At 45.4% G+C, this 16,260-nt stretch overlaps 1 protein-coding gene across 2 annotated transcripts in view; it reads right to left on the reverse strand.

The window, feature by feature from the left end:
• CARD11 (caspase recruitment domain family member 11) overlaps window positions 1-16,260 on the reverse strand; it is a 139,518-nt gene that overhangs the window by 32,769 nt on the left and 90,489 nt on the right. For both annotated transcript variants that reach the window (XM_024241311.2, XM_054545735.2), the window contains exons 3-8: window positions 9,639-9,851; window positions 7,869-8,006; window positions 6,277-6,602; window positions 1,847-2,026; window positions 775-927; window positions 5-130 (exon numbers count right to left, since the gene is read on the reverse strand). In XM_024241311.2, the coding sequence (XP_024097079.1) occupies window positions 5-130; window positions 775-927; window positions 1,847-2,026; window positions 6,277-6,602; window positions 7,869-8,006; window positions 9,639-9,851 (1,136 nt within the window). The remainder of the gene's footprint in view (window positions 1-4; window positions 131-774; window positions 928-1,846; window positions 2,027-6,276; window positions 6,603-7,868; window positions 8,007-9,638; window positions 9,852-16,260) is intronic.

A 16,260-nucleotide genomic window follows, 5' to 3' on the forward strand; every position in this document is an offset into this window, starting at 1 on the left:
GTACCTGGTCCCGCTCCCGCTCCACCTCCTCCAGCTGCAGCATGACCGTGTTCATGCGGTGCTTGTACATTTCACAGTCCTTCCCCAGGGTCGAGCACTTGAGCTCCAGGTCCTCCTTCTCCTCCAGGTACTGTGAACCACACAGAGAAATCAATATGTGCATCGAGCAATCAATAGGTCAGGGCTGAAAGCTGTTCTCTGCTCGTGCCTTCCCGCCGGCTGGCTGGAGCTGGCCTGTCCCTCCCTAAGCTGGCATGGTCAGGACACGGCCTGCCCTTCTGAGAACCGGCTACCTGACCACTAGGGCTCAAGGTAGGAGCCAATCAACCCAGCATTGTCGTGAACCCACTACAGACCAGGTAACGTAGGGGAGGACAGTGTGGTCTCAATCAGGAGGGGGACACAGGTGCTAAGCTGGTGCAATAGCTTGTAAATGCCCAAGGGTGGCCGGCACATCTGGCATCCTGCAATCCGCAAGGTGCGGGTGAGGCTCTGAGACTCACACCTTGGCGGGTATGTGGGTTCCCCCAATCCCAAGCCCTCACCCTCCCCTCTGCCCACATTGGTCCCGCCCTCAGGCCCTCATCTGGTTGATAAACTGCAGCTTCTGCCAGGGGCTGAATACTGGGAAGTACAGGGGATTTATGCCGGGGTCTGACCTAGTCCCTGGAAAGGAGTGTGGGGTCAGGGAGGTCCTGCTGACACACACCACTGCCCCCTGGTGTGAAGGGGGCCGGCTGAGGGCACTGCTGGGCAGGCGATCCCCACTCCCACCTTGTCTCTCAGCTCCTCTGCCTGGCGGGCCTCCTCCTGCAGATTGTAGATCCTGTTGACCAGCTCCTGCCGGTCCTCCAGGGCCTCCTTGCGGTCGTGTTCCAGGATGTCCAGGATGGCCTTGTCCGAGTCTGGCAGGCTGCGCTTCCCGGCCTGGGTGGGAGGGAGGAGGTTTAACAGGGTCAGGGTCAGGGTGAGGAGCCAAGTGGTCCTGGAAGGCAGGGGACAGAAGAACCAGCAACAGACATGGACAGAGCAGAAGGTTTTGTGCCTGGAAGGTAGAGGCAAGAAGAGATGTATGTCCCCTGGGGTCTCTAAGAAGCTTAGCATTTAAGAAGTTTATTGCCTGGAAAGAAGCAGAAAACTGGCTTTTGCTTGAGCGTATCCTGGGCCTTTTGTTCTCCCTGGAGCTTATCGGAATGCAGAGAAACAGTTGCTGCACCCGAAACCCTTTTTAGATGCTGCCCCTGAAACACCGAGGAATCTGTTCTGGAGAAGCTGGGTTCATCCTCGGCTCTGAAACAGAGCCTCAAATACCAGGCAGCCGCTCCTGGGGGGACTGTTCTGGAGGGAGCAGGAGGATGCATGTTTTTTTTCTTGCCCTGCAGATATGTTTTGGGATGTCACTCCTCAGCAACTTCCACCTCCGTGCCCACAAGTGATTCGGCGATGACAAGTGTGGGGAGGCATTTGAGGTTGGAACAAGTGGCACGGAGCTTAGAGTTGGGTTTCTTGGAATCTTTAAGGGCATGTAGGTTTCCTAGATGTCCTCGTCTCTTCCCACAGTGCTCAGGGCATTGATTTCCACGTGGTTGGTGAGTTTCCTGGAGTGCTTCAAATAAGCACGTTTTCCCAAGCATGATCTCCTGTCTCTGACAAATGGGTGGTGGGGTCACCGCTTTACAGAGGAGGAGAAAAAGGTGCCCGAGGGTGGCATGCATGTCTGTGATCCTGCAGTCAGCACGGTGTGGGTGAGGCTCAGGGACTCACAACCTGGCAGGTTCGTCATTTCCCCCAACCCCAAGCCCTCACCCTCCTGCTGCCCGCGCTGGCCCCGCCCCCAGGCTCTCACCTGGATGATGGACTGCAGCTCCTGGTTTTTGGTCTTCAGCATTTCATTCTCCCGCTCCAGTTCCAGAACCTGCTCCTTCTTGGGCCGATTTTCAATGTCATTCTTCAGTTTCAGAGACTGATTTCTCTCCAGCTTACATTCCTCCTCCATCTTATTCAACCGGTGCTTTAGCTGATCGATCTGAAATACCCCAAGGGTGCCGAGGGGAGAAGGCAGGTGGCAAGAAACACTCAGAAAAGGCAACGCTTCCCCCGATCCCACTGAGCTGGCAGCATAACCTGAGTTATGCCCCTCTCTCCTTCTTCCAGGGGCAGAGAAGGGCTCCAAGAAACCTTCTCCAGTAAAACAAACTGTCATCTCCCTGTTGATGAAGAGTTCCTGATTAGTCTATTTAGAATAGCTCCAAAGGGGCTACAGGCCTCAGAGAAAATTTCCTCAACCTTTGTCGGGTGGAACAGGTTATGGATTTTGGGATAAAAGAGATCCAAGTTGGTGTTTCCCACTTCAACGCCCTTCTCTGATGGGTTTCAAATTCTGATCCTTGGAACTCAAGGATTCCCCTGAAGAATCCAGGGGTTACCCAGGGGGAAGGAGGAGATGGTTGAGAAGTCGGGGTTCTGGGCATCCACACTGACTTCACATCCCAGAACAGCTCTGCTTGTGTGGTTTGTTCTTTTGGGTTTCACACAAGATTTTATTTGGATAAATAGCACTGTTGCTAAAAAGGAAGAGGAAGAGGAGGAGGAAGAGGAAAAAGAAAGAAGAAAAAGCAGGAGAAGGAGGAGAAGAAGAAAAGTAGAGGAAGAAGAAGAGGAAGGGGAAGAAGAGAAAGGAGAAGAAGAGGAAGAGAAAGAAGAAGAGGAAGAGGAGGAAAGAGAAGGAGAAGGAGAGGAGGAGGAAGAAGAGGAAAAAGAGGAAGAAGAGGAGGGAGAGAAGAAGGAAGAAGAGGAGGAGAGGAGGAGGAGGAAGGAGGAGAGGAAGAGGAAGAGAAAGGGGAAGAAGAAGAAGGAGGAGGAGAAGGAGAAGAAGAAAGAAGAAGGAAGAGGAGGAGGAGAAGAAGAAGAATAGGAGGAAGGAGGAGGAGGAGAGGAAGAGGAGGAGGAGAAGGAGAAGGGAAAGGAGAAGGAGGAGACAGCCTGAAATCCACTGAATTGTAATTTCACAGGCTCTCCAGCCTAAAGAACTTCCCCAGACTTAGTGGCAGAAAGAGTGGCTTCCTGGAGGAGGCAGCTATTGCATCTGGAAATGAGACAAGTGGAGATGTGCTGATTTTCACACTCAAGAGTTTAGTGTCAGGAACTGGGACCAGCAGAAGACTTCTTCAACCTGTGAGACTAACCTGTGTGCCTCCCCAAACACATCGGCTTTGCTAAAATATCCCAAACAAGAAGGTTGCATTCGAAGGCTATAAAGAAAGGAGGCACCAAAGGGGAGAGTGTCATTTTTCAAATCTAGTCTTGGAGGGAGAATCATCTCAAGGAATCTGGCAGGTAGAGAGCAGTGGCTTTAGCAAGAAAAGACCAGCTCCTGCACCCCAGTGATTAACCTGAGACGATGAAGAAAGGGGTGTGCAGGAAGCAGCCCGAGGCCAAGAAAACCAGCCAGGGACTCTGCTGGCCAGATGGTCTTCCAAATTCTACTTAACACTTTCTCACTATTAATGTATCTCCAGGGAAACATAACACAGGAGAAAGTTCCGGGAGAGAAACTCGTTAAGTCCCTGCCACAGGGTAACTTCCCCAAATCCTAGGTAAAAACAGCATAGAAATCTCTCCTCCTGCTCAGGCAAAAAAAAAAAAAAAAAAAAAAAAGCTCCTCAGCATCTTCAAAGCTTAACCCAAGCGTCCCTTGCTAAGTCCCGGGTCCCACACGAGCAGGCATGGGGCGCTAGCATTGTGGGGTGCTTACAGGGTCAGCCACTCCGCCAAAGACTTACGGTTCAGTATCCCAGCAATCCTAGGGCACAGGTATTACTTTCATTATTGCCATCTGCAAATGAGGAAACTGAGGCCAATAGCTAAGTAAATAGTAAAGCATAAAGCCAGAATTTGAACTCAAAACTACAGGACTTACAAAGCTCATGCTTCTAACCAAAACACTATTGCCTGCTATGCCACTGACTCAATTCACCTGAATTCCTGGTGGACTGTTTACAGATCTGTCTGCTTCACTAAATTGTAAGTGACCTGTGCACAGCTCACGTTATTTATCCCCATGTCTCCCACAGTGCTTAGCACAGTGCCTCACACGTGGCAGGTGCTTAATAAATATTCTGTGAGTCTGTTTTCCACCCAGCAGCCAGAGTGATCCTTCTCAGATATAAATCAATTGTCACTCCTCAGCTCTCAATCCTTCAGAGGCTTCTCACCACAACTAGAATAAATCCCAAAGTTCTTACCATGCCCCCACGATCTGGACCCTGCCATCCCTTCCACTCCCTTCTGCACCATTTGTTTATTTGGCTCTGGCCCCACTGACTCTCCTGCCATTTCTTTTCTCTTTCACTTCTTTCTCTTCCTTCCTTCCTTCCTCCCTTCCCTCCCTCCCCCCCTCCTTCCCTTCCTTCCTTCTTTTTCTCTTTCTCTCTCTTCCTTCCTTCCTTCCCTCCCTCCCTCCCTCCCTCCCTCCCTCCTTCCTTCCTTCCTTCCTTTCGTTCTTTCTTTTGACAGGCATGGCTCACTGCAGCCTCGACCTCCCAGGCTCAGGCAATCGTCCTGCCTTATCCCCCGCAGTAGCTGGGACTACAGGCACATACCACCATGCCTGGCTTATTTTTGTAGAGATGGGGTTTTGCCATGTTGCCCATGCTGGTCTCAAACTCCTGGACTGAAGCAATCCTCCCGCCTTGGCCTCCCCAAATGCTGGGATTACAGGTGTGAGCCACCAAGCCCAGCCTTCCTGCTGTTTCTTCAAAAACAAAAACAAAAAAACATGCCCCCTACTTGTGGCCTTTGCAAGTGCTTTCCCCCTGAGACTTGCATGGTTGGCTCCTTTCATCCCTTCAGATCTCTGTTCATGTGTCTCCTTCTCAGAGACCTTTCCTGGCCACCCTATTTAAAGTAGCAACCCTCATGTTCTGTCCTCACGCCCTGTCTCTTCTTGATAGCACTCATTTCTACCAAGTATTTATGCATTTGTTTTCTGATTACAATGTTAGTTCCACGACAGCAGGGTTTTAGTCTTGAGCTATGTATCCCTGGATAAGAGCCTGGGGCCAGGTGTGGTGGCTTATACCTGTAATCCCAGCACTTTGGGAGGCCAAGTGTGCAGATTGCCTGAGCCCGGGAGTTCAAGACCAGCCTGGGCAACATGGCAAAACCCTGTCTCTACTAAAAATAGAAAAAGTGGGGCAGTAGGTAGGAAAAAAATAGAAAAAAATTAGCTGGCATAGCGTGTACCTGTAGTCCCAGCTACTTGGGAGGCTAAGGTGGGAGGATCACCTGAGCCTGCAAGGCCAAAGCTACAGTGAGCTGTGATCACACCACTGCACTCCAGCCTGGGTGACAGAGTGAGACTCTGTCCAAAAAACCCCTCCAAAAAACCCAAAAACAAAAAGTCTGGTACCCGATGGCACTCAATAAACAGAAAGAATGAACGAGGCCAGGTGCAATGGCTCATACCTGCAATCCCACCACTTTGGAAGGACAAGGCAGGCAGTTCACTTGAGCCCAGGAGTTGCAGACCAGACTGGGCAAAATAGCAATACCCCTTTTCTACAAAAAAAATGGAAAGAATAGCCTGGCGTGATGGCGGGCACCTGTAGTCCCAGCTACTTTGGAGGCTGAGACAGGAGGATCGCTTGAGTCTAGGAGGTCAAGGCTTCAGTGAGCCATGATCGCACCACTGCACCCTGGGCAGTGGAAGACCCTGTCTCAAAAAAAAAAGAAAAAAAGAAAGAAAGAAAAGAAAGGAAGGAAGGAAGAAGGAAGGAAGAGAGAGGAAGGAAGGAAGGAAGGAGGGAAGAAGGAAAGAAGGAAAAGAAAAGGAAAGAAAGAAAGGAAAAGAAAAAAGAAAAGAAAGGAAAATAAAAGAAAAGAAAAAAGAAGATGTAAATCACCTTAATTGATTTGCGGAGTGAGCCATTCCGGGAGTCTCACCGGGTCTGCGCGCGCATGCACAAGGTGGATCTGGGACCGAGCGGGTGGTGGAAAGCTGCACTGGGTCTGTCCTTGTGCGCATGTCTGCCCATGCGCATAGGGGATGTAGGCCGCTGAACTGGTAGCGCTAAGCACTATGGGTACACGTGCAGGCGCATCGTGGACCTAGGACTCCCAGAGGCCCTGTGTCCTCCATTCCCTCTCACCTGGCTGGCAGGAAGCTCCAGTAGACCATGTGCATGTGCCTGCACCTGCTTTATGGGGGACTTGAGCCCTGGTGACATTTGTTTCCCCCGGGTCACCCTGGCGGAGTAGCCCTTGGGCACCCCTCACCTCGAGTTGGAGGTCTCGGCTCCTCATGACCGCCATGTTCTTCTCCTCACTGAGCTGTGCGTAGCGCATGGCTAAGTTGTAGTTGTCGTCCTTCACCTTGACCAGCTCGTCATTGTAGCTGTCCCGCTCTTCCTTCATCTTGTAGTACCGCTCCTGGAAGGTCAGCAGCTCCACGCGCGTCAGCGTCATCTGCTTCTTCTCATCCTCCAGCTGCCGCAACCTGGCCAGCAGCTCGCAGCGTTGCAGGTCCTTGGCCTTCATCTGCTGCTGCAGCTTGATGACCTCGTTCATCAGGAAGTGCGTGAGGCCCTCGTGGCCTTCCTCCACTGTGGAGAGGGGGCACCCAGTCAGGCCTGAGGACTGGGAAGTGGAAAAAGGAGGTTCCAGACGCAGGGCAGGTGCCATTCATTCACTCACTCACCAACGTTGTGCGAGCTTTTTACTCACTCTGCCCACGAGGCACTGGGGATTCAGAGTGAGCGAGACTCACAGCCTTGGCCCCGGGAGATCTTATGGTTTAACAAGAGAAACACATTTAAAAAAATCAAATGATACCACAAATAGAATTATAGACCGTGAGGATTTCACAAAGTAAAGGTAGATGGGGCTACGAGAGTGTGTAGCAGGGGCCCAGATCCAGCCTCGTGGGCAGAGAGGGTTGGAGAAGGCTCCTGATGGTTGAGGTAAAATGTTAAGTTCGGGAGGGAAAAGGCATTCTAGGAAAGGGGAACAACATTGCCAAGGCCATATGGGGAGGAGGGAGGAACTTGGCATATTTCAGGAACTGAACGAAGACTAAAGTGGCTGAAGGAGAGAGAGAGAAGAGAAAGGCGAAGCTGGGGGTGTCAGCAGGGACTGGATCATGAAGGGTCCTTGTGAGCTGCATTAAAGACCTGGGTCTTTTTTTTATATTTTGAAACAGGGTCTCGCTCTGTTACCCACGCTGGAGTGCAGGGGCATGCTTATTGCAGCCTGGAACTCCTGGGCTCAAGCAATTCTATGGCTGGAGCCTCCAAAAGTGTTGGAATTTCAGGCATGAGCCACTGTGCCTGGCCAAGACCTGGGTCTTTACAAAGAAGCAATGAAAAACCACCAAAGGGTTTTAAATAGGGGAGGAAGAATGGAGAAAGCACTGGAACAGATCAGGAATGGATATAGAGAGTTGATGGGGTTGTGGGAGTCTGGACTGTGGGAAGTGTTGGGGAGGGAGAGAAGACTGATTCAAGAATGTTTAGAAAGGAAGATTAAGAAGGCAAGATGCTCAAGGGCTCTGGCCCATGAGACACTAGAAAGAATGCAGCCAAGGCAAGGACAAGATCTACGGGGTAGAATGAACTTGTGTTCCACCTGGCGCCATTCATGGGGGATGGTCCTTGAACACCCACTTCTCTTGGCTCCTGCTTCCCTTTGCCCCCGTTAACCTTTCATCATCAAGCAAAATAAGTGGTTGACAGACCCCAGTTCTATATGTCATAGATTCACAGCTTAAGAACCATGCCACTACTGAGGACACGCACACACACACACACACACACTCACACACACGCCCCTCCTCTTAGAGTCCAGATGTTCCCAATGGCAAAAGCACTTACCCACAATGGTGGAGAATCTCCGAGTGGGCTCTTTCCCAGTCACCAGTTTGTACAGCTCTGGGTAATAAAATTCCAGGCTCTCCAAGAAGACCACATAGCCCCTTTGCCCCTTGGTATGTAGAATGTCCAACAGCCGGCCTAGGGGAAAGACCAGACCACTCCGTGAGAATACATATCTGATGGAACGGAAGTCTCTGGCTGGTCTCATCCTGGACTTGTATCCTTCAATCAACTGTAAGAAGACAGTCTCCCCATATTCTATCACTTCTGAGTTGTATCTTGGAGCCCAGATGACGTAAATCAAAGTGCCAGGCCCTCCGCAGGGATTCGGTGGGCATTTGTTTTCTTTTTCTAATAAGCTGGTAGAACCAGGATAAATGGAATTGCCGCCCCAGTTTTGAAGAGTTTCCCAACTGACCGGGGCCAAAATGAACCATGTAGGCACCAGGTCTTCTATGACTGAAGGAGGTTGGAAGCATGATAAAAATTATGGAATAATACATGGTTCTCTGGGATTGAGAGCAGGAAGATAAATCTTTGGGTGAGGGGCTAGGAAAAATCATAGGAAGCAGGGATAGTTCTAGATTTTTCTTTGGGATTATTACACAACCTGGAAACACCTTAAATGTAATTTCCCCAGCAGGTCCCAGTTTCTATACTATTGATTCCACTTATTGCTTACATTTCTGGGCCCTTCCTTAAACATTTTATTTTCAGATATTCTTCTGAGATATGGAAGAAGAAAGGTAGGTCTTAAAACTGGACCTTTTCCCTAGGACGGAGAGAAGAAATAAATTTGATGTTATGTCAACCCCGATTGTTTGGTGAAGCCGCCTGCAGTACTGTTTTGAGAAACATTCCAAAGTTACATCCAAGCTCAGTGGGAAAGCATGCTGATTAGTGATGTCTGCCATGGATGCCAGAGAGTCGCAGCTGATGAGCCACTTATTACCAGCCACGCTGGGGGACAGTGATTATCAAACCTTCTAAACTGATCCATAGAAAGAAAAACATTTAACATTGTGGTCTAGTGACCATAAACAAAGATAACTCTACAAGTACATGTGTATACACATGTCCATAATATAAAATTAAAACAAGCTTCACAAACCATGTTTATTACCTTTACTGAATATGATAAAGTGTCCTACCCACCCCCCTGCCCCGGAAGTCAGGCTAGAAAAGCCTGTGGAACCCTTCTCGGAATAATATTTTTAAACAGATAAAGTACATCAGATTACAAAAGAAACCAATTATAATAAAATCCAGTTATCAAATATTAAATAAATTTGTGTTTCAGTAACGTACTTCTTTATTAATGCATTAAATAACAAGACCTCTCGGCAGGTCTAATAAGTACTGTAATTTTGAAAGAGAGAAGAGTGTAAGTGGCATTTTGAGAGATTTGCAGTAGCTGTAGTGATAGGAAGAGATCTGTAATTTTCATTGTTGCCTAAGTCACAAGAATTACTAATCACTCCTGTAATTTGTGGCTTCCTGACATTTGCAATTGAGGGCAAAGCTAAATTGCAGTTGAGGTTGGTAAAATAAAATGGCATTTCTTCCCCCCTCCCAGTTTATGGATCCTTTGAGTTCTATACACAGACAGCTTGAGTTCTATACACAAATGGGTAGGTGATGGTCTGTGGACCCCAGTTTAAAAATCCCTGACCTAGAGCAACTTCATTTTGGTACAGCTACCAAAGGGTATGTCTGGAAGTTGCCGTGTGCGGTAGCCCTCCCTCTCCCGCAAAGAGGTCCTAAGGTTACCTGCTCGGTTGATCTTGGATGGCAGCATAGGAGCATTAAGCACTTCATCTTCATCCTGCTCATCAATGACCTTACACTGACGCAGGTAGGGCGTGAGCTTGGCAGGGTTGATATAGCGGCTGAGCATGTGCCGGTTACACTCCACATTCTCCCACAAGGCGTCCTCTTCATCCTTCAGCGTCTCCATGTAGTCATCCATCTCTGGCCCTCCTCCTTTTAGACATAAACCCCAACAAGCTTAATAAAACAGTCTCACTGGAACAGCTCTATCAACTCCTCTGGAGTGATCTCTAGAATATATTAGGTTAAAAAAAGTCCTGTACAGTAAAGTATATATGGCATTTTACCTTTTATCTAAGAAAGGGGGTATGAATATAAAAATATATATTTCCTTATATACTAAACATAAACAATGGAACTTTAAGCCATAAATTTTTAAAAAGATTATTTATAGGGCAGAGAGGGAAAATCCTGCGGTTGGAGTCTACCCTTTCCATCCAAGTTTTTATGTCTTACTAAAAATGTATAGTTCCCTAAACAATATATACTATTGGTTTTTGTTTTAAAATTTCACATAAATGGTGTCATACTATATATTTCCTTTTTCAACATGTTTTTCTCCCTTTACATTTTTTTTTGAGATTTATCTAGGTGGATACATATAGATCTAAGTCATTCATTTTTAAAAATAGCTTTATTGTGATATAATTCACATAGCATACAAGTTACCTTTTTAATATGTTCAATTCAATGATTTTAGTATATTCACAGAGTTGTGCAACCACCACCACAATCAATTTAAAATCATTTCCGTCATTTCAAAAAGAAGCTCCTCACCCTTTATTAGCCACTCTCAATTTCCCTCTAATCCCTGCCCCTCCAGCCCTGTGTAACCACTCGTTTACCTTCTGTCTGTATAGATTTGCCTTTTCTGTACATTTTATACAAGTGAAATCCTACAATTTATGGTCTTTCATGGCTGGCTTCTTTCACTCAGCAACTTTTCAAGGGTTGTTCCTGTTGTAGCATGTATCAGGACTTCATTTATTTTAAATTGCTCAGTGATTTTTTCACTGCATGGACACGCCACATTTTGCTTGTCTGTTCATTCACTAATGGATATTTGACTTGTTTCTACCTTTTGTCTATTATGAACAATGCTGCTATGAACATTCATGTAAAAGTTTTTGTGTGACTGTATGTTTTTATTTCCCTTGGGTAAGATACATAGGAGTGCATTGTTAGGCCATATGGCAACTCTATATTTAACATTTTGAGGAACTGCCAAACTGTTTTCCAAAGCAGCTGCATCATTTTACATTGCCACCAGCAAGCCATGAGGGTTTTCATTCCTCCATATTCTTGCTAACACTTGTTATTGTCTGTCTTTTTTATTACAGCTCTCCTACTGAGTGTGAAGTAGCATCTCACTGTGGTTTTGATTTGCATTTCCCTAATGACTAATGATATTGAGCATCTTTTCATGTGCATATTGGCCATTTGTGTGCATTGAGAAATGTCTATTCAAATCCTTTGCCCACTTTAAAATTGTGTTGTTTGTCTTTTTATTATTGAGTTGTAGGATTTTGTTATGTATTCTGGATGCAAGCCACTTATCAGATATATGACTTGCAAATATTTTCTCCCATTCTGTCAGTTGTCTTTTCACTTTCTTAAAAGCATTGTTTGTAGCACAAAAGTTTTAAATTTTGAGGTAGTCCAATTTATTTATTTTTTCTTTTTTTCACTTGTGCTCTTGGCATGTATCCGAAACACCATTGTCTAACTCCAGATGATGAAGACTTACTCCTGTTTTTTTCCTTTGAATATTATACCTTAGTTCTTACATTGAGGATGATCCATTTTGAGTTAATTTTTGTGTATGGTGTGAGGTAGGCGTCCAACTGCATTATTTTATGTGTGGACGTCCAGTTGTCCAAGCACAGTTTGTTTGAAAAGACTATTCTTTCCCCATTGAATGATCTTGCTACCCTTGTTGACAATCAACTGACCATAAAAGTAAACATTTGTTTTTGCACTATTGATTCTATTCCATTGATCTATATGTGTATCCTTATGCCAGTACTACATTGTCTTGATTACTGAAGATTTGTAGATTTGTAGTAGGTCTTGAAATTGGGAAGTATGAGTCTCCCAACCTTGTTCTTTTTCAAGATTGTTTTGGCTATTAGGTGCCTTTTACCTAATTTTAGGATTAGGATGTCAATTTCTGCAAAAAAGGCAGTTGGTATTTTGGTAGTGAATCTGCTGAATATGTAGATCAATTTGGAGAGTACTGCTACCTAACAACATTAAATCTTCTGATCTATGAACATGGGGATGTCTTTCTTTAAATCTTCTTTAATTTCTTTCAGCAATGTTTCATAGTTCTCAGTGTACAAGTCTTGCACTTCTTTTGTTAAATATATTCCTAAGTATTTCATTATTTTTGATGACATTATAAATGGGAGTTTTTTTCTTAATTTCATTTGTGGGATATTCATTGCTGGTCTATAGATATATAATTTATTTTTGTATATTGACCTTGTATTCTGCAACCTTGCAAAATCATTTATTAGTTCTGTTAGTTTGTTAGAGACATCTTATGATATCCTATATATAAGATCATGTCATTTGCAGATAAATGTAGTTTTACTTCTGTCTTTCCAATCTGGGTGCCTTTTATTTCTCTTCCTTGCCTAATTGCTCTGGCTAAAATACCTCCAGTACAATGTTAGATAGAAATGTTGACAGCAGGAATCCTTGCTTTGTTAGTGATGTTAACGAACAGCATCCAATCTTTCACTGTCAAGTATGACATTAGCTGTAGGCTTTTGCTTTTGTTTTAAGATAGATGTCCTTTATCAGGTTGACGAAGTTTTCTTACCTTCTTGGTTTATTGAATGTTTTTATCCTGAAAGGTTTCTCGATTTTGTCAGATGCTTTTTCTGCATTTATTGAGGTTGCCATGTGGTTTTTGATTTTTATTCTATTGATAGGGTTACACTACCTGACTTTCAGATGTTAAACCAACCTTGTATTCCTGGCATAAATCCTATATAGTCATAGTATATAATTCTTTTTATATGTTGCTGCATTTAATTAACTAGTTTTTTAAAATAGGATTTTTGCATTCATATTCATAAGAGATATTGGTCTGTAGTTTTCTTTTCCTGTGATGTCATTGTCTGGTTTTGATATCAGGGTATATCAGGGTACTTCTTTTCCTGTGATGTCATTGTCTGGTTTTGATATTGGCCTCAGAATGATTTAGGAAGTGTTTCTTCCTCTTCTGCTTTTTGGAAGAGGCTTTTAAGAATTGATATTAATTTTTCTTTTGTTTGGTAGAACTTACAAGTGAAGACATCTGGGCATGGGTTTTTCTTTGTGGATTATTTTTACAAATTCAGCCTCCTTACTTATTACAGGTCTGTTCATATTTTCTGTTTGTCTTGAGCCAGTTTCAGTAGTTTGTGTCTTTCTAGGAATTTGTCCATTATATCTAAGTTATCTAATTTATTGGCAGCAATTGCTCACAGTTCCCTTCATACTTCTTTTTATTTCTATAAGTTCAGTTATAATTTCCCCTCTTTCATTTCTGATTCTAGTAATTTGCATCTTCTCTCTTATTTCGTTGATATATCAAAGAACCAACTTTTGGTTTCATTAATTCTCTGTATTCCTTTTCTATTCTCAGGTTTATTTGCTTCTGCCCTAGTCCTGATTATTTCCTTTCTTTTCCTTGCTTTAGGTTTAGTTAGCTCTTCTTTTTCTACTTTTGTAAGGGAGGAGGTAAAACTGCCTTTGCAAAAGTTATAACAGAAAATTCTGACAGTGAAAGAGATCTGACCTAACCAATTCCATCTTGCTTCTAACCTCCAAGCAGTCCTTGTTCATTCCTGGGCAGAGGCCAAACTAACTTTGGGAGGAACTTGTTCATAGATTAATGTATTGTTCTGCTGCTGTCAGACAGTGTACTACAGATGTCTGTTAGGTCTAGTTTTTTTTTTTTTTTTTTTTTTTTTTTTTTTTTGATACAGAGCCTCCCTCTGTCACCCAGGCTGGAGTGCAGTGGTGCAATCTTGGCTCACTCCAACTTCTGCTCCTGGGTTCCAGCCAGCACGTCTGGCTAATTTTTGTATTTTTAGTAGAGACAGGGTTTCACCATGTTGGCCAGGCTGGTCTTGAATTCCTGACCTCAAGTGATCCACCTGCTTTGGCCTCCCAAAATGCTGGGATTACAGGTGTAAGCCACCACGCCCAGCCAGGTCTGGTTTGTTTATAGTGTTGTGCAGGTTTCTTATTTGTTGATCTTCTGCCTAGTTGTTCTATCCATTATTCAAAGTAAAGTAATAACATCTTCAACTCTTTTTTTTTTTTTTTGAGACAGAATCTCACTCTATCGCCCAGGCTGGAGTGCAATGGCATGATCTTGGTTCACTGCGACTTCTGCCTCTTGGGTTCAAGTGATTCTCCTGCCTCAGCCTCCTGAGTAGCTGGGATTACAGGTGCCTGTCACCGTGCCTGGCTAATCCTGTATTTTTAGTAGAGATGGGGTTTCTCCATGTTGGCCAGGCTGGTCTCGAACTCCTGACCTCAGGTGATCTGCCCGCCTTGGCCTCCCAAAGTGCTGGGACTACAGGCATGAGCCACTGCGCCTGGCCAACGTCTTCAACTCTTATTGTTGAATTGTGTATCTCTCCCTCCAGCTCTGTCCATCTTTGCTTCATGTATCTGGGGCTCTGATAGGTGCATATGCTTATAACTCTTATAGCTTCCTGGTGGATTGACCATTTTATTATTATGAGATGTTCTTCTTTAGCCATAGCCAAATTCCTGGACCTGGGGATTTCATAGTGGTGGGATGGGTGAGTGTGCTGGGGGCAATTGAGCTAGAAGGTGGCATTGGTGTAGCCATGGAGGTTGGAGCTCAGCCAGGGTGAGGAGACATGCAGGCAGGTCAAGGCTATGAGGGCAGAGAAGAGACCAGCAAGCAGAGGAAGCTGGTCTACCGAGTGATGCCATGGTGAGCCCATGAGGTTCCATGAGAAGCGGATGGTCGGGGTCATCTCTCTTGGTGCATAACTCAGTTCCCAACCTCATGAGCCTTGGCCTTCTGTGGTGTCTGGTCCTTGTTGTAGGCCTTCAGTATCCTTCCACCTTCCCCGCTAATTTGAGCTATTAAATTTGTTTTAAAAATTATTATTTTTAGAGACAGAGTTTCGCTCTGCCACCCAGGCTGGAATGCAGTGGGGCAATCCTAGCTCATGGCAGCCTCAAACTCCTAGGCTCAAGCAATCCTCCCACCTCAGCCTCCTGAGTGGTTAGGACTACAGGTGTGTGCCTCCACCCCTGGCTGTTTTGAACATTTTTTGTAGAGACAGGGTCTCACTACAGGCATGCACCACCATGTTGTAGTTTGCCCAGGCTAGTCTCAAACTCCTGGTCTCAAATGATCCTCCTACCTCAGCCTCCCAAAGTGCTGGGATTACAGGCATGAGCCACCACTCTTGGCCAATTTGAGATATTTCAAGTGGGATTTTGTTCCCTGCAACCAAAGTGCCTTGAGTAAAAATATCTATTTTCTGTCATGAGCAAAAGTTGGATTTAAAGTAATTAAAAATGAGGATTTGGTCTCCATTGAATCCAATGAACTTTGTATAGATGACAACCTCCTTAGTTCACTGCCTTAAGTCCTGACCTCTATGAGCCTTTTGCTAACACATGGCACTGGCTACCTGGGTCAAAGCCAGCAACACCATAGACATCCCCACGACAACGGCTCATTCTGACAACATGACCACGTGATCATTTGCATTCACAAAGGAAAATGTACTTGCTTTTATTATTTTCAAGAAGTGGACAGCCTAAGAATTTTATTCAATGAATTATTTATTGACTAGGTGGCAGGCACCGCTGGTGTCTCTCCACACTACTCCCGACTTCTTGCTAACAGAATCCTTTTTTTTTTTTTTTTTTTTTCCCCAAAAGCCAGGCAGTCTGATGCTTCAGGGAGGCTGAATATCTTTTGAGCTGCAAAGAGCGGCCCTCGTTTGGTCTCTACCGGTAGTGTAGAAACAAGCAGGTGAAGTGCTTTTGGCCATGCAACCTGCAGGAACATGCACTGGGGGCGGCTCTGGAGGTTTTCCTTGATTTTTAACAGGGACACCTTGTCCTTGGGCTTTTGGCTGTGAGTGTCTAGAGGTGGATGTGATGGTTTGGGTCACTGCATCTCAGCCTGTACCCCTCAGGTGACATCAAGGACCGAGGGTCTTTCCAGCTCTCTGCTCTGCCATCCTGAGGATTCATCCTTGAGGGTGAATCCTCAGGATGGCAGAGCAGAGAGCTGGAAAGACCCTCGGTCCTTGATATCACCTCCTGGGCACTGAATTAACCAGCACTGGGCCCCTCCCACCTCTGGACTCCTGTAAGATATAAATGCTCTTTGTCCCAAGCCTTGTGAAGTTGGGTCTACTGTGATTTGCAGCCCAAAGCCTCCGAACTAGTAAAGACATCTACTTAGTACAAAGACTTGCTCAGCACCATGAATGCACAAGAGAGCTGAAAGGCAGGTGTTAAGAAGCTTATACCTTTTGTGGGGTCAGAAGGCACATGCCTAGGA

The sequence above is a fragment of the Pongo abelii genome, chromosome 6 (assembly GCF_028885655.2).
Source record: "Pongo abelii isolate AG06213 chromosome 6, NHGRI_mPonAbe1-v2.0_pri, whole genome shotgun sequence".
NCBI classification, from domain to species: Eukaryota; Metazoa; Chordata; class Mammalia; order Primates; family Hominidae; genus Pongo; species Pongo abelii.